Source organism: Scardinius erythrophthalmus (genome assembly GCF_964197995.2).
Source record: "Scardinius erythrophthalmus genome assembly, chromosome: 25".
In the NCBI taxonomy this organism is placed as follows: domain Eukaryota; kingdom Metazoa; phylum Chordata; class Actinopteri; order Cypriniformes; family Leuciscidae; genus Scardinius; species Scardinius erythrophthalmus.
The window spans coordinates 14,970,252-14,988,912 of NC_138245.1; the positions used below are offsets into that span (position 1 = coordinate 14,970,252).

An 18,661-nucleotide genomic window follows, 5' to 3' on the forward strand; every position below is an offset into this window, starting at 1 on the left:
ACTGACCAAAGTGTGTAAAGAGAGAAGGTTATATTAATTACATACAGTTTAACATGACATTTTTATGCTAAATGCACTATTGTTTTATATAGAACTATTGTACAGTATTTAATGCAATCACATCAGAAGTTAACTAATTAAATTACAGGAAATAAGAGTAATCCTTTACCCTTTCAAGAGAAAAGAAATATATATATATAAAATTTAATTTAATTTATTTTATAATATATATTTAAACATGAATGTACTCATCTTAATATGATATACTCTTAATGAAAATCTGTTATTATTCCAAATGGCATTTTCAGAGTTGTTAAATTGAAACTTCCCTCAAAAATGCTTGGTGTAACCAACATTTCTTAATGTATTTTTAAGAAATTGGCTATTTTTTCTATTTTAGTATTCTTTTTACACCCTTATTTTTCATTTGCCCAATTGATGAAAAGATGAAAGAGAGGTTTCACAGGGTTCTAATACTTTTGGGGGTGCTAAATACCACCTAATCTAACATTTCTTCACTAAAATGAAAAAGCCAGCCATATTCTGAAGTATCTCATACATATTTAATCTTGAAAACTGTCTCCAGTCATTTTTCTGCTTTGTAGAGTGTTTCAAAGTTTTCTTTGCTCACCAATCAACCCCCTAAAACCCTTCACAAGAAGTTTTCAGGCTTTCATGGATGTGGGATGTTTTGACATTGTGCAGAGTCAAGCTAAAGTTAGGTAGCTTGAACCACAGGATGCTAGAGTTTGCTTAGTTGTGTCAGGAGGAGTGTATGCGATACATCGCCAATATCACAACATAATCCCAGTATCCCACAGTATAACCAAAAAAGTTTTAACCTACAAAATCATGTGCAACTTTTACAGTGTACTCTTATTAAACTTGACCCAAACAGGACATGTTCTAATCTACTGTATTATCAATGTTGGCCCTGGAAAATTATTCAGATATGCACTGTAAAACATGATATGATCAATAAGTTAGGACAACATATGTTTTACACTGCTTTAACTCATCATTAAAAGTTAAGCAGTTTTCAAGTTTTTTATGTTATACAAGATTCAACTCATTTTTTTAAGTCAGTTTAATGTAATTTAAGTTGAAATGACTTAAACATCAGCACCATCTATTCTTTTTATAGTGTGATCTCCTAGAATCAGGGATTAAATCGACAGTTATTTCAATCGACCTGCTTTTTCCCCCCGATGCACTCAATGTACGAATTTGCTCACTCGTTTTCATTCACTCCTTTAAGTCGACTATATTAGTGAAGTAATGTAGGGAATAGTGAATGAGGGTATGGGGGTGATTTCGAAAACAGCTTTAGTTTTTAGATTTTCCTCCTGTCTCAATTTTCCCATTACCATATTCCTTTATGGGCTCCATAAAAAAATAAAATAAAGCCTAACTGAATAAATGTAGCTTAACCTATAACTAGGTGCACAACACTAAAATGTACAGAACAAAGAAATTTTAACTGCAACTAAATTCACGAAACTGCTCCTGACCACAAGGGGGCAGTGTCAACTTGGAAAATCAAGATAAGTCAATGTTTTGGATTTAAGTTGACTAAATATACGTTTTAAATCAGACGTTTGTCCATTACAATGTTACGGTCTTGCTGGAAACACGTAGATTTGGATATCTAGTAGTCAGCTGAGTTTCTGTTGTGCTGTGGCTTCATTTTTTGCTTAGTACATTGTTTTGTGTTGTGGGCCACCATATATAACCTCTTTCGTCATTTGAATGAAAATTCCAAGGAGTCAGCCAATCATTGAGCCCTTGTTGAGCTCCAGGTCCTCTATGTCCGTGCTGCCGTTGAAGATGAACACTGTCTCTCATGTTCTAGGCTAGTCAAGAACCTTAGAACTCAGAAGACAGGACTGGTGCCACCCACTGTCCTGCAGTCCACAGCAGAAGAAGTAGACCTTTACAGTAACTCTGGTACCGCACACCAATCCCAGGAGGAGCAGCAGAAGGGCATGACTGACATCACCACTCTGAACACACTTAGTTCAGACTGATGGTCACCATAAAATTCATTCAGATATATTTAGCGCATACTTTATGAGGATTACATCTTTTATGGCGATGCATTAGATGATGCACTTTGACCTCTCATGTCACTCAGTCCCTTCTCGCTCTTACACATATCTTACATGTGAATGCACACAAGACACCGTCGTGAAACATACCGGCTGTAATTTGAGATCTAGGTCAGTGAACGGCGAGACTGACGGAGGCACCTGTTTGCAGTCTGCTTTTTTTTTTCTTTTTTAAGAGGTGTGCATGACATCACCTCCACAGGCATGCACTTCATTTCATGAAACCTTGGCGTGCTCATTATGCCACTCTCGGTCTTGTTTGACTGGTTTTCTCAGACTTTTGCTATACTAATAACAAGGTGCTGCATATAAAGCTTTGACTAAGAGCAGAGGAAGCTCTGGACTCAACTCTATGGATGTTTGCCCTGTTAACACTGACCACAAAATATATGCATACAGTAAATATGTGACCCTGGATCACAAAACCAGTCTTAAGTCGCACGGGTATGTGGCAATAGCCAACATTGTATGGGTCAAAAATTATCGATTTTTCTTTTATGCCAAAAATCATTAGGATATTAGGTAAAGATCATGTTCCAAGAAGATATTTTGTAAATTTCCCACCTTAAATATATAAAAAAATGATTTTTGTGAGTGGATGCAGCAGAATCGCCAATAGAAATGGAGAACTTTAAAGGAGATTTTCTCAATGGTTTGATTTTTCTGCACCCTCAGATTCCAGATTTTCAAATAGTTGTATCTCGGCCATATTGTCCTATCCTAACAAACCATACATCAATGGAAAGATTATGTATTCAGCTTCCAGATGAAGTATAAATCTCAATTTTAATAAAAATTACCCATAAGACTGGTTTTGTGGTCCAGGGTCACATATACAGTTAAAACAGTTGTGCTGCTTAATATTTTTCAGAATTTATAACAAAAAAATTCAAGATTCTTTGATTAATTTTAAAAGAAAAACATTGATTAGATTTTTTTGTGACAATGTTAAAAGTCTTTACTGTCACTTTTGGTCAATAAATAGCTGAATCATGGTAATAATTTAGGATTAATAAAAATATATAAATAAGTTACTATTTTTATTACTATTTTTAATAGAAAGAAGTCTCTCAGTCTTTAAAAGAAGTCTCAAGTCTGCATTTATTTAATCAAAAATACATAAAAATACAGTAATGTGAAATATTATTACAATCTAAAATAATGGATTTCCATTTTAATATATATAATATATTTCTGTGATGCAAAGCTGAATTTTCAGCATCATTACTCCAGTCTTCAGTGTCACATGATCCTTCAGAAAGCATTCAAATATCATTCTGATTTGATGTTCAATTATCAATGTTGGAAACAATTGTGCTGCTTAAAGGGATACTTCACCGATTAGCATTAGCTTTTATCAGTAGAATTAGCTTTGTATCAGTAGAAACCCGGTAGTATTTTTGAATGACCGTGCTTCCCTCCCTCATGTCCCCCTGAGACGAGAGATTTCTGTATTGTGTGTCTGAAAAAAAACCTCAAATGACGCAGAAATCGTCATTTTGCGTCATCGGAGGCTTTTTTGGCCAGACGCTAGAGACTACAGCCAGTAGTAGGAGCTAGTTCCGCATGTTTTCAACCCGCCCATAGGGGGATCTCACGATAAAACAGCGCCTTTTCAGCAAGTGCATTCTGGGAGTTGTTGTCTTTCATCCACATGAGCCAAAAATACATTTTCTGACTGTTCTGTCTAGAAGGCACCAACTTCTAAATTTTATATCATAATTTCACATTTTTTACTACATAAATGACCCAATTTAAATTCACATTCATCTTTCCAGCGGTGAAATATCCCTTTAATATTTTTTTGGAACCTGTGATACTTATTTTCAGGATTCATTGATGAATAAAAAGTTAAAAAGAGCAGCATTTATTCAAAATAGAAATATTTTGTAACAATATACACTACCGTTCAAAAGTTTGAGGTCAGTATTTCTTTTTTCTGTCTTCTGTCCTAAAAAAAAACTTTAATTCAGCAAGGATGTGTTAAATTGATAAATTAAAAAAGTGATGGTAAAGATTTTTATTGTTAGAAAAGATATAAAGCAGTCTTAATGATTAAATAAATTATGTTCTTTTAAAACTTTTTATTCATCAAAGAGTCCTGAAAATATATATAGCCTATATATTAAGCAGCACAATTGCTTCCAACATTAATACATCAGCATATTAGAATTTGAAGGATCATGTGACCCTGAAGACTGAAGTAATGCCATCACAGAAATCCTTATCCAATAGATTCATCCTCATAGTTGAGCCCTGCAGCTTCAGAATATACTGAAGTGTTTGTATGTTTTTCATGTTGCGCTTCAAGCTTCTTCCACCTGTGCTGACCATAGCAGGAACAAAACTCCCTCATCCCATTTCAAAAGACGTAAAGCACAGTAATCACTCTGAAGGTTTGCGTCTTTGTCGTGTCTTTTCCGTTTTCTTGTATGTATGGATCTTGTCCTTGCTGTGATCGAGTGCTGTTGCAAGGTCTGGCTTTGTTTGCCACCTGTTTCCCGTTGCTCTGAATGAAAAGACTGTACGTTACGTAAATAAACTTCTCTTTTTAATTTCATTTCAGATATTTTCAGTGACCTCTGCACCGCTGCCCTTACCAAAACAGAGGACGCAGACGACACATGCTGAACGTCCCGTGATGTGTCCTCGCTTTCCCCATGCTTATACATCATACTCGACAACAGCTTTTTGTAATACCACACAGACACCTTCTCCGCTGAAGGAATAGATAAACTCTGCTGCTATACGAGCGTTCTGATGAGACCGACCAATCAGAACAGATTCCGGTCTTTTCTGGCCTTCTCCAGCGCTGACATTCTGCAGTCGTGAGTCGCAAATTCAGCATGCAGCCTTCGTGCGTTCACTCTGCTGTGCCTTAGCAGCAAATGCAGGGGTATTTGAAGAGACATATCCAAATATAACCGCAAAGGACCTCTGTGAACACCGGGCGTTGTGCGGGATGATATCAGCGCTGAGGTGGCCATTTTAAAAAACACTGAGAGAAAGAGACTCAAGACCGTTCCGTCCTGCTGAAACTTCCACTGAAATGCTATACTTGATTTGTTTTGTTGTTCATGAGACTGTTGGTCAGAAACACAGCACTTTTGATGAATTAATATGTACAATATTTATACTCTCTTTTATATTCTGACATGAAAGTTGCATAAGCCATCTGTAAAGCTTCGTTGCTCTGCTGTTTGGAAAGCTGAATATCTGTAATCCTTCCTCAAATATTTGCCTCTATACGTGATATATTCATCTCTATCATGGTCTGGTTGTAAATAATCTCGAAACGTAGTAAAAATGTGTAATATTTACAGATTTTTTTATATATATATATATATTTCAGAAAATGATTGTTGTTGCATAAATATTCCAGCTTTGGTGTTATTTTACAGTACTGCTCATGAATGTTGTCAGTTTGTGCTAAAGAGTAACCGAATCCAATACAGAAATCAGATGTACTGTATCCTTCCTGCTAATGACATGAAGAACCGGACCGCAGTTTGACAGTGAATGTAGTAATGATGCCAAATGTTTCGTCTCATAACCGTAAATATCCACATATGATTGCGATTTAAATGTAGTCAGTAGTTTGATTACTTTCTGATATCTATCTGATCTTATTGAGTTGCTTTATTTGTTTGAATGTAAATATCTAAGTAAGCACAAAGATTTGATGTTGAATGCCGATGTAATTCTTGGTATCATCATTCTGTGCGTACATATGTGAATATTTTGCTTTTCACAGCTTCCCTATGGAATATTACAGCTGATGTGAATATGTATTACATAACTCTGTAGATTTTCATATGCATAATGAAATACATTCATTGCAAAACCATATGACTTTTCATACGGAGACTATGAAGCCTCAACCGAAGTTTGATAAATGTGATGAAAATGTAATAAAATGAACAAAATCTTCTCCGCGGATCCCCTTGAGAACCTTCAGGAACTTCTGATTGAGAGCTGTGTTCCATCAGGCTGTTTTTGGGTTGTAATTAGAAGCTTTGTTTTTAAGAGAGTGTGCGACAGAGAAGAGCCAGTCTGAGGGAAGGACAGCGAGGAGAGAGAGGGACAGGCAAGATTCACTTGGCTTTGTTCTACAGAGGGTGCTTTCAAACTCCCCAAAAAATCCTGAGGGGCGGCAGGAGAGTAAAGCAGGAGAGAGAGGAGAGAGCGGGACACAAAGACCCAGAGAGATGTGACAAGCATTGAAACCGAATTTTTAAAAAAGTGCATTCCAGCAGCCTTCACTTTGGCTTCAGGTGTCTAAGGATTTTGAAGACACCTGGCAGTCAATTATCAGGAGCCGTTCCTGCCCGAAACCTGGCCGGGCAGAATAAAGAATGAGACTTCTGTCAGCAGGAAAGGGGCTGCACTTTTGGGTGACCGGAGGGCATTTCAAAGGCTGATAATTGGGCGAGATCACATCAGGACAGTGCAGGATGATAGGTTTTAATCTTTCGGACAAAAGAGTGAATGCTAAGGAAATAAACTACATTTCATGCATTCATTTATTTTCATACATGGTCTTTATTTAGATTCACCTTATAAAAATTCACTATACCGTATTTTTCATTAAAATGCAATTGTTACTACAGTTTTAGTTGGTATAAAACCATATAGGCTAAAAAAATAATAATATTGGATTTTTGAATATGGTAACACTTTATTTTGATAGTCCACTTTAGACATTCTACTAACTTTGCAACTATAGGCTATGTCAATTAGAGTATTAGTAGACTGTCTGCTTAATATCTGCTAACACTTTATTTTGATGATCCTCTGACAGACATTCTACTGACTATAAGTAACTTTGCAAAGTCAACTTATTCTCCTAACCCGAACCCTAACACCTAGCCATAACCTAACAGTCTACTACAGCCTACTAATCTAATGAGAGTTAGTTGACATGTAGTTGAAAAGTTACTTATAGTTAGTAGAATGTCTAAAGTGGATTATCGAAATAAAGTGTAACCAATTAGTATAATATAATCAGGGCCGTAACCACTATAAACATTGAGGGAGACAAGTCCCCCCAAATATGGCCAACATTTGATATTCTTGATGCTGCTTTGCTGCACTCCATAATGCACCGCTGTTTGTTGTCAGGATGACAAAACATTACGAAAATATGCTATCATTCATTGACATGATTCATGTAGGCAATTTTTTACAAATATTATTTGCAAATAGTTTCAATTGATTACTTTGCAACTAAAATTAGACCTAGGATTTTGCTGTTTTCTTTTTTCCCTTAAATCCCCTTTAATAACCCAACCCCCCCCCCCCCCCCCCCCCCAAAAAAAGAGAACTTGACCACAATATATAATATAGGCTAATACAGTTTCTACAATACCAAAGAAAATCCCATATTAAGTTATATATTATATTATAAATGGCTATATAGCCTACAATAAATGTATATCGATGGAAACTATGGTTAGCATCAGGGGCGTCGCTAGACACCTTTTACTGGGGCACGTGCCCCAGTATAAATCTGCTGTGCCCCAGTAAATCTGAAGTTTGAGTTTAACAATTTATTTTATTTGTCAGTGTATTTAATAGAAATTATTATAGGGTAATAGAAATTCTCTATTTGCAACGCAGTAATAAAACAATCAACGCTTGTAAAAGCAACGCAGTTTAACCGAAAACAGAAACTGAACCGCGCGACAGAAATCCATCTCCGCGCGCGTCTGTTTCCAAGCAACTGCAGTGCAGCGCGCACATATTTGAACACACTTAAGTCCGGTCAGGTGTTGGCACGCTATTAAGGTAGGCTATCAAAACATGACGAAACAAAAGTTTGTAAATAATACAAATAATCTTATTTTATTCATTATTGGCTTCTGTAGATGGACATCAGAATTATTATTATTATTTTTTGTACGAAGCAGGGACAGGGAAGCAGAAAGGAGAGATGATGAGTTTGAGGGAGGTAAGACTTACTTGATAAACAATTTACATCATCAGACATTAGATGCAAAAGCATCAAGCCTTAGAAAAACCCATATGAAAAACCTCTGCCAAGAAATGGAATTGCACTTTACTATAGGCAAAAAAAAACTTTTATACAGAAAAAGAGTGCACTAGTCTCGCATTAGCCTACAATGAATGAGAGAAAGTGCAACGTGCATTATGGCGGAATAAGTCCCGTATTTTGTTCCGATCAGACTGTAAAAGAAAACGGCCGACGCCGTACTCTCTCTTCCATTGAAGAAAAGTGAAGCCGCCAAAGTCTCAGAGTCTGCGCAGTAGCGAGCGTGAAGTGAGAAACTTAGTTTTGAGAAAGAATAGTCAAGTCCCAAAATAGATAAATAGCCCTGGATAAGATGCAGTAGGCATTTTTGAGGAAAAGTACTTCAAGTGTTGTTTCTATATGATTTTTAGGTGCTGAATCCATTTCTGCCGTATAACAAGTTGTAAACATCACTGTTTTGGCATAAACAATAAAAACAAAATGGCTGCCAAAAAAAAACGGCATTTATGCATTTATTGCAGTTTAAACATTAAACATTATAACTAAACTATGCATTCTCAGAATATTTAAACATGTAAACAATGAAAAAACAACATTAACATGAAAGGGACAGTTTTTAATGGCTGCTGGAATTATGCCAAGGTACCAAGGTACACTGGGAAGCATATATCAGTGGAAATATGCAATTATGCCCAGCCCAAAGGGGGGAACTTGGAATACACAAGACCCCAGGGGGCTGCATATTGAGAATCACTGTGGTGTCCAGCCGCAGGTGGAATATTTCAAACCCAGGGGTGGCAAGGTGGCTTGCCGAGGGAAAGACACATGCTCAGAGAGGCTTACAGTGGACTACACACGTGGGGGTCGCCCAGAGGCCGTGTTAGGTGTCGCCCAGCCTGCAGCTCTACAGATGTCTGTTAGCGAGGCGCCATGCGCTAGAGCCCAAGAGGATGCCACACTCCGGGTGGAGTGGGCCGTCACACCAAGGGGGCATGGTCGACCTTGCTGCTGGTAAGCCAAAGCAATGGCGTCCACTATCCAGTGAGACAACCTTTGCTTGGAGAGAGCCTTTCCCTTCAGCTTCCCACCATGACAGACAAAGAGCTGGTCTGAAGTCCTGAAACACTGCGTTCTGTCTACGTAAGCATGGAGGGTGCGTACTGGACAGAGCAGTGCCAAGGCTGGGTCTGCCTCCTCCGAGGGCAGCGCTTGCAGGTTCACCACCTGGTCTTGAAAGGGTGTGGTGGTAACCTTGGGCACATATCCAGGCCGGGGTCTCAGGATCACGTAAGAGTTAGCCGGTCCAAATTCCAGGCACGCTTTGTCAACCGAAAATGCCTGCAGGTCCCCTACCCTCTTGATGGAGGCCAATGCAACCAGGAGCACTGTCTTCATTGACAGGAACTTAAGCTCCACTGATTGCAGAGGCTCAAAGGGAGCACTCTGCAGGGCAGTTAAAACCACTGAGAGGTCCCAAGAGGGAACGAGAGGAGGGCGAGGAGGATTCAGTCTCCTCACTCCTCTCAGGAAACTGATGATCAGGTCGTGCTTTCTAATGGACTTACCATCAACTGCATCATGATGTGTGGCAATGGCGGCACCATACACTTTCAGGGTGGAGGGAGACAGCCTTCGCGCCAACCCTTCTTGCAGGAAGGAAAGCAAAACACTGATCGGGCCTTTCGTGGGTTCTTGAAGTTTAGAAGAACACCAGTTGACGAAGAGGTTCCACTTCAACGCATAGGCATGTCTCGTGGACGATGCTCTAGCGGAAGTGATGGTAGCCACCACCGCTGGTGGTAGGGTACTCAAACCTGCCTCGTCCCGTCAAGGAACCACACATGGAGATTTCAAAGATCGGGACGAGGGTGCCATAAGGTGCCCCGTCCCTGAGAAAGCAGGTTCTTTCTCAGAGGAATTGGCCAGGGAGGTGCTGTCGCGAGGAGAACTAGTTCTTGGAACCAGGTGCGGTTGTGCCAATACGGGGCAACCAAAATTACCTGCTCCTCGTCCTCCCTGATCTTGCTCAAAGTCTGCGCAAGAAGTCTCACTGGGGGAAACGCATACTTGCAGAGGCCCCGCGGCCAGCTGTGCGCCAGTGCATCCGTGCCGAGCGTGCCCTCGGTCAGAGAATAAAACAGGTCGCAGTGGGACGAGTTGTGGGAGGCAAACAGATCTACCTGTGCGTCCCCGAACTGATCCCAAATCAGCTGAACCGACTGGGGATGGAGTCTCCATTCTCCAACGAGAGGCCGAAACCGAGACAGATCGGCTGCACGGTTCAGGTCTCCCGGGATATAAATGGCTTGAAGCGACCTCAGATGCTTCTGACTCCATATGAGGAGGTGGCGGGCGAGTTGCGACATACGACGGGAGCGCAGACCACCTTGTCGGTTGATGTACGCTACTGTGGCGGTATTGTCTGATCGGACTAATACGTGCTGACCCCTGAGCAACGCACAGAAGCGGTGCAGGGCGAGACGTACAGCCTGCAACTCGAGGCAATTGACATGCCAAAGGCGCTGGGGTCTTGTCCAGGAGCCCGCGGCAGCATGTCCATTGCACATGGCGCCCCAGCCCATTGTGGAGGCATCTGTTGATATAACAACATGCCAGGAAACTCGTTCTATGGGCACTCCAGCCCATAGAAAACTGAGGTTCGTCCACGGGGTGAAGGTCTGACGGCAGGTCGAAGTCACTGGGACTCGGAGCGTGCCGTGTTGCCATGCCCACCTCGGGACTTGATCGCGAAGCGGTCTCATATGAAGCAAACCGAGCGACGTTACTGCGGCTGCGGATGCCATATGCCCCAGGAGCCTCTGAAATAGTTTCAGTGGAACCGCACTCTTGCCCTCGAACTGACGAAGGCAAGTTAGCAGTGACTGCGCGCGCGCGCTCGCTCGTAAGCTGCGCGCACATGGCGACCGAGTCGATTTCCATACCGAGAAAAGAGATCCTCTGCACGGAGCAGAGTTTGCTCTTCTCCCAGTTGACCCGAAGGCCCAGACAAGCTAGGTGCCGGAGCACTAGGTCCCTGTGTTCGCAAACCTTGTCTCGAGAGTGAGCTAGGATCAGCCAGTCGTCGAGAGGAACAAGGGCTGCCTCGACAACCTTCGTGAAGACGCGAGGAGACAGGGCTAGCCCGAAAGGGAGAACCGCGTACTGGTATGCCTGCCCCTCGAATCATATATATATATACTGGTATAACTCATTTGCATATGTAAACATGACATTTCAGAAAACATGTAATACAAAAAATGTCTGTCTCTATGTAAGTGAAAAACTGGAAAGGTTTTATGATGATTTCTATAACTTAAAATTTTTACCCTATCCACCTGTAGTGTTTCGGCTGTGAATAATGCACCTATTGTTTCAATAGCAATTACAAGAAAATGGGACCCTTATTTCAATGTTATACGGTGGATCCTTATTCAGGAGACATTAAACTTTCTAAAAATGTGGTATATCAACTTTTCCTCAAAAATGCCTACAGGGTTACACAATCTTGAAGATTCGGACCTGACTAGAAAGAAATAATTTGTACCCCCTTGAATTTCTGTTTATGCATTCTGTTTACACACACACACACACACACACACACACACACCTTCAGTGTTGATTCAGTTCAGTTCAGTTCAATAACTGTAACATTCATCAAACATCCTGTATAATATATACAGTGTTTTTGGGCACATACATGTACGTGTGACAAACTCTCATACACTTCCACTGCACACTGAATAAGCAAAAAACACAAGATAGTAGTTTTTTACATAATTCATATCTGTGTGTAGTTTTGTGTGTATGTGGGCTAATCATTTTATGTTTGTGTGTAGAGTTACTACGCAAAAACAACATTTTTGGAAGAGTTAAAATAGTTTTGAATGTTGACAATACACATTAACATTTTGTGGATCATTCATTGCAACATTTATCCTTTGTTTAAGAATCTGTTATCTGCTTGATAAATAATTTATGCTATGCTGCCCACTAACATTCTTTTAAAGCTATTGTTATCCAATTTTTTGCCTTTCAAACACCTTAAAATACACATATGTAGGTCTGAGAAATCCAAATTTTCTCGGGGGAGCATGCCCCCGAACCCCCCTAAGTTACCCGACTACCCAGCCTGGTGTTTTTAAAACAAACGTCCCTGCCTGCAGCACTGTATAGCAAAGAAAATACACACAATGTTGTGTTCTGTACTACTGTCTTTGATTGTTTGTGATAACAATGAATCATTCTTTCGGATATGAAATTTATATTTAATTGACTTATCGGTAAGCTACGGCCTCCTTAGTTACTTTTGCTATCTCAGACAAAAATGGGGGACCTGTGCCCCAGTAGAGCTTTATGTCTAGCAACGCCCCTGGTTAGCATGGTGAAGTTTGTAAGGCTTAAAATAGACATAAATTTGCCTGAGGCTAAACAATGATTTTCATTGTTTCATTGATTAACATTGTCTTTTAGTTCGCGACTTTTTTGTGTGTTTTAATGAATTACATTGCAATTTTGTGTTTACATCAGTATCTTGTGTTTTATTCATAATGTTAATTGTGTGTCATTCTATCACCGACGGAGCCGCAGCCTGCATCGCCGTTTGAATTCAAAAGCCAATCAGAGGCGTCTCTTCAGAACTTCCGGCGAGCTCTTCACTCTCAGCCAATCGGCGTTAGGCTCTTATGTTTGCTTGCTTTTTTGAATTCAGAGAGAGATTTGAGCAGAAAACGACCTATCAAATGAGCGTATACAATGGGCTTAAAATTCCAACTAAACTTATTTTCGTAACTTAACCATATTATTTTGCGCGTTGGGCAAACTTTACGTGTAATTGCGACGACAGCGGTGTTTACGTTTGCAGGCGTTAGTTTTAATCAATAGTTTGGCTAACATAACCCCAGATTGCTCAGCTGGTTCGGCAACCAGGCGAACTCTCAGTGTTTCTTCATTCACCAGAACATTTTCCAGCACAAATCTGGTCTAGAGTTTTAAACGGTAAGTTTTCATTATACATTTGCAAGCTAAACACAAGGCTTTGTTTAAGAAGAAAATCTTTTGTTTAGAAGTTAGCTAGCCACCCCTATGCTAGCGCATGCCATTGAAGTGCATTGCAGCTGCCAATCAGCTGTCATACCATTGCTCTCTAAAAAGCTGACAGATCTTTACAATACGTTAAACTTTATTTCATTACCTATCAAAATGTACACCCTAATGAATATACATGCAATGTTTTGTTACTCAATCGAGGGAGTTAATGACCTGCAGCAGCATTTTATTATTGTAATGGTGCATTCAGAATAATTACACATTAGATTTATGCAGCTGGTGAGTTGATTTGATTTTAAGAAGATTCATTTTAGAATATATATATATATATATATATATATATAAAATACACGCACACACACACATTGATTCTCTTCTCCCTTTATCCTTCATTCCCTCCCTAGAAGCTCGATTGATTGTTTCTTATTTTTGTTCCTGTGCTGCCCTTGTTCACTACTTTCTCTCTGGCTTCCAGGTTTTGATATTCTGGACAGGACTGGGTCGCCACCCCTTGTCACAGCGCCATGGCTGACAGCAGCATAGTTACTTTAGGGCCGGGCCGCAGCCTGCTGGTGGACTCCTCCGTTTATGACTCCCGGATGGCCGAGACCACAAAGGAGCAATTTTTCTTGGGTCTACACGCAGACGAGACAGAGGGTAAGTGAACCGCCCTCCTTCTCGGTCAACCCTATATCATCTGACATTTCTGTAGTGTGGACCGGTTTGCTGTCTATTTCCATAGAGATTCACCTTTGCCTGTGGTCTTTTCTCTTTTTCAGATGCATTGCCCAGAGTTGAGACCAGGGTGGTGTTGGTGGGGGAGGCCGGCAACATCGCAGAACTTGAGAAAGCCCTTCAGGTACCGTAGAAGAAGCTATTCATATAGATTTCACTGTAGCCATAGCCATATGGTTTTCACTGAGGCAAGAAGAGCTGCATTAATGAGATGCATTACTTTAGAACGGTCAGTTCAATGTGAGCTCTGCTGGAGAAAATAACTTTTTGAAAATCTTCTAATCTGATTAAAAGTAATCAGTTCGTTAACAAGAAGTCATTTTGTGTTGGCCAGCTTTGTGCCCAGTACTATGCATGAAGGATAAACAGTAAATTCTTCCGTTTGCCTGACTGAAACAATTTTTGATTGAATTTTAGGGTCATTTTAAGATAAAATTAAAACAGTAGTTTTTATTCAGATACACTTGTGTCCTTGACTGATTAAAGATGGTCTGAGCAGCAAATGTAGTGCACTTACACATTTACATGAACACAATTCCTCAAAGTTCGAAAGAAGTCTCTCCTATGCTCACCAAGGCGGTATTTATTTGATCAAAAGCACGCTGAAAACAGTATTATAGTGAAGTTTTATAACAATTTTAAAATAACTGTTTCCACTTGAATATAGTGTAAAATATCATTAATTCATGTGATGGGTTTTCAGAAATCCTAAACATTTCTTCTTATCAACATTGAAAAACTTAGTGCTGCCTAGTATTTTTTGTGTAAACCGTGATATGCTTTCTTTTTCGAGATTCTTTGATGAATAGAAAGTTAAAAACGTTTATTTAATTTTTTTTTGCAACATTATAAATGTCTTTTTTTGTCAGTTTTGATAGTGTCCTTGTTGAATAAAAGTATGAATAAGTTCTTTAATAAAATTATCTTACTGCCCCCAAATTCATTTTAGCAGACGTGTACACTGTGTCCGCGAGATACAAGGTATCTTTTCCATGTTAATCAGAGATTTTGTCCTAACCAGCTGCGACGGCGACACGCGGTGATTAAATCTTAGAAACGGTTTCTATTTTTCTGCGACGTCGTGGCTGGAACGACAAACACAATGTGTGGCAATGATAATGTGTGTTAATGTGCTTTCTTTAACGTTAAAAGCGTGTAATGTGACTTTGAATATCATTTAGTGCTCCCAGCTTTGTAGCTGTAAAAGCAACAATGGATAATTCACCTCATATCTTGAAATTAAACAAATGATAACAAGAACGTTCAAACTGTGAACAAACAAGTGCATTCTTTGACAAAGATTGTTTTAGTAACTCAGTAGCCTATGTATTTTTAATAATAGTTAAATGGTGTAATATTTGTGAATTTGATTATGTAGCCTACTTGCACTTGCCACGAGACTCCGCCCACACGCTGTTCTGATTGGCTGTGTGGCTGATTTGATTGATTTTGACGCATCTCGCTGTCTATTGTGGACAGACAAAATATTTGTCGCTAGACAAATAAAAATACTTTTCGCAGATATCGCGTCTGGTTAGGACACAGTGTTATCCTTGGAAATGCTTCAACCAGGGTCCAAATTAATGTTTTTTGGCACATTGTAATGGTATTGACATATGGAAATATTTTAAATAAAAATTAATTAATTTTTAATAATATATGACAATGGAATTGTTTTGCTATTTTATTAATTTATTTGTATATTCATTCATCTATTTTTTTGTGTGTTATGTCAAATGGTGTAGGTCATTGTGTTACTTTCAGTCTCATACAAGAAGACAAAAATGAGTGTCACCACATGGAATTCTGGAGAAACACTACTAGATCCTAGATTAACAATTGGTAAATTTTCAAATGAGATCAAATTTAAAGGATTAGTTCATTTAGTTGGGAAATGAATCCTGATTCATGAGAAAAGGGAGTTTTTCACCCTACCCTACCTTCCGCCAACGTGACGTGTGACCTTTCCAACATGATTACGTAATGCGTGGCGCATCGCAGAGCTAGTGCAAGAAGAGCATTTGTGGTTAAAGTATATAAATTCTTTTTTTTTTTTCTTTTTAGAAAATGACCGATCGTTTCGCTAGATAAGTCCCTTGTTTTTCGGCTGGGATCATGTAGTGCCCTTTGAAACCTCAATCTTCAACCCATTGAAGTCCACTATATAGAGAAAAAATCCTGAAATGTTTTCCTCAAAAACCTTAATTTCTTTTCGACTGAAGAAAGAAAGACATGAACATCTTGGAAGACATGGCGGTGAGTAAATCATCAATTTTGGAGTGACCAAATCCTTTAAGACACCTGTGTTGAAACAGTAGTAGACATTTAGTAAGTCTTCGTTTTGAATCATGCAATGTCTGCTTGAGCCGTTTGAGCCCAGGACGGATGCAGAATTTGGATAAGCGTGTCAGTAGTTTGTACGGCACCTTTGAGGACGGTGTTTTTTTCTGATTCGACGCTGATGAACATATTACTCAGCATTCTTATACTGAGATGTGGTATGTGGCGGTTTGGAGTTGACGGACGAAAGGTCATGAATGTTATGAATGTAATTTGCTCTGACGTTTTGTGTTTGGAGGGTCAATGATGGGACATCTACGCCCAGAGCTTGATAAATGATAAAGCTGGAATATGTGGATTCAGGATGAAATATTCTTATGTAGTGCATGGGGATGTTCCTGAAATCCTCCTTTCTTTGCCCTTGAACATGATGTGAGAGGACTTCAGATGTAGCTGCTTCTTTTAGTATTCTATTCTCCCTGCAACTTATTAACGTAGCAGAACTTCCTCCTGGACTTTGCTTGACATTTGTTTGAAGTTCTCATTTCGATTCTGACAAGGTTGTAAGACCCTCCTGCCTGGGAAATTTATCAGCTTTGGGTTGCCAGGTTGACGTCAATTCTTCATTTTTACAGGCCATCACAATAATGGAAGTCCCGGTGGTAAAGATTAAAGAAGGGCAGCCGGGCACAGAGGCGCGTGAGAAATTGATAAAATCTATAGTCAATATGGTACGTCTCGGGATCCAGAATCTTTGCATGCTTGAGAGCACTGGGGGATTTGCAGCATGGGGATTCGGTCGGGCACTGCGCTGTCTAATGTCGAACTCACTCACACGGTGGTCTGGACTAAGTTCTAACAATGTGATCTAACAACTTGTCCTGTGTTTGTCCAACAGGTGGTCTTTAATCCATAATTAAGAATTAATTCAATCAATTATGTAATCAACCCTTTGGTGATTAATCCCTTTTTAGTGTCATTTAATTGTTTCTTTTAATCTTTTGTTTTTACATGCAGGTAAGAATAATCTTTTCTGAAAGTAAACCCCAAAAGACAAGAATAATGGAAGTTTCTGAACTAACAGACATCCTTTCAGTTCCCTTTAAGAATGTAAGGTGCTGTTCACACCGGACATATGCTTTTGCATATATATATATGTATATGTGTATGTGTGTGTGTGTATATATATATATATATATATATATATATATATATATATATATATATATATATATATATATATATATATATATATATATATATATATATATATATATATATATATATATATATATATATATATATATATATATATATATATATATATATATATATATATATATATATATATATATATATATATATATATATATATATATATATATATATAACATACACACAGTGTAAATTAGTACTTCTATTTTAATGTTGCATTGTATTAGTTATTACTATTAATTTGTACATTTTTAAAACATTAGAAGTGAAGTATTAAATATTACATATTTTATGTGAGTGCATGATAATGGCAAAAACATAGCTTAAATATCCTATATTGACCATGGCATCAGAAAAATGCATCTTTTCACTCTGTTCCGACTAGCTGTCCTGTGTGAACCGTCCTTGACACTTGTTTTTGTGTCACTAAATCTACATGTGACAAATGACTGCTGTCTTTCTCCAGTATGTCATCTGTCAGAACACTTTAACATCTTTAAGATCCCTTATACTAAAGGCGATATCTCTTTGCTTTTGAGGACATGCTGATCACAATCTAACTAATGTGTTTGTTGATATTGTTTTCTGTCATTTTTATTTCAGTTATGAATTTTCCTTTTCATCCCATTAGGATATAAACACCCGCTGCATCAAGACTGACAATGTCAGAGATTTTGGTGACGGCGAGAATTGCGAGTTCGAGACTGTGTTTGTGTTGAAAGACTTCCAGGCTCCCGAATACAGCTTCTTGTACAAGAATGACAGCCGTATCCTGGGGCCTCCTGCCGTGATGCACTGCGCCAGCAAGGGAGAGGTAAGACCCTGAAATAAAACAACAAGCACCCACAGGATCACAGCCATCTTCTGTGTTTTTTCCTCCCTGAGGTGGTGAAATGGTTTGATACTAGCAGCATCTGCTTGCCGTCATGGGTTGAGTAAAAGCCTGTTGAAATAAAGTTGTTCTTCCAACTGAAATGGATTCGTAAGCAGCTTTGATTGCTTCTGTATAGCCTGAAAAATGTTGCTGGCTTATCTGTGTAAGCAGGAGTGTCTGTTTGACTCCTCCAGATATTCCAGAGCAAAACGAACACTTGGCTGGCTAGCGATCGGTACCGGACAGAAAGATTAAGTCTGACGAACACTAGCATATAGATACGACTGCAACATTCCAGTGAGAAATGAGGGCTTGTCTTATTGCTGTTAAATCTTGCGGTACACAGCTTATCTGCCACAGTACACACTCATAGTCTTAATACTTGAGCGGTCACACAGAAATGTATAAAAA

The 18,661-nt window shown here is 39.0% G+C and overlaps 3 protein-coding genes across 14 annotated transcripts in view; 2 read left to right on the forward strand and 1 right to left on the reverse strand.

Moving 5' to 3' along the window:
• The window catches only part of mcf2l2 (MCF.2 cell line derived transforming sequence-like 2), a 68,554-nt gene extending 62,570 nt beyond the window's left edge, over window positions 1-5,984 (forward strand). For 5 of the 7 annotated variants that reach the window (XM_081358183.1, XM_081358185.1, XM_081358187.1 and 2 more), the window contains 2 exons: window positions 1,853-1,947; window positions 4,675-5,984. In XM_081358183.1, the coding sequence (XP_081214309.1) occupies window positions 1,853-1,947; window positions 4,675-4,739 (160 nt within the window). In that variant the 3' untranslated portion in view covers window positions 4,740-5,984. The remainder of the gene's footprint in view (window positions 1-1,852; window positions 1,948-4,674) is intronic. The other 2 variants (XM_081358186.1, XM_081358190.1) reach the window with 1 other exon arrangement.
• b3gnt5a (UDP-GlcNAc:betaGal beta-1,3-N-acetylglucosaminyltransferase 5a) overlaps window positions 1-18,661 on the reverse strand; it is a 110,556-nt gene that overhangs the window by 25,803 nt on the left and 66,092 nt on the right. The gene's annotated exons all lie outside the window — the stretch shown is intronic.
• The window catches only part of ect2 (epithelial cell transforming 2), a 34,518-nt gene continuing 28,622 nt past the window's right edge, over window positions 12,766-18,661 (forward strand). For 3 of the 6 annotated variants that reach the window (XM_081358196.1, XM_081358192.1, XM_081358193.1), the window contains exons 1-5: window positions 12,766-13,095; window positions 13,622-13,803; window positions 13,926-14,005; window positions 16,797-16,892; window positions 18,008-18,190. In XM_081358196.1, coding sequence (XP_081214322.1) covers window positions 13,671-13,803; window positions 13,926-14,005; window positions 16,797-16,892; window positions 18,008-18,190 — 492 coding nt within the window. In that variant the 5' untranslated portion in view covers window positions 12,766-13,095; window positions 13,622-13,670. The remainder of the gene's footprint in view (window positions 13,096-13,621; window positions 13,804-13,925; window positions 14,006-16,796; window positions 16,893-18,007; window positions 18,191-18,661) is intronic. The other 3 variants (XM_081358197.1, XM_081358194.1, XM_081358195.1) reach the window with 2 other exon arrangements.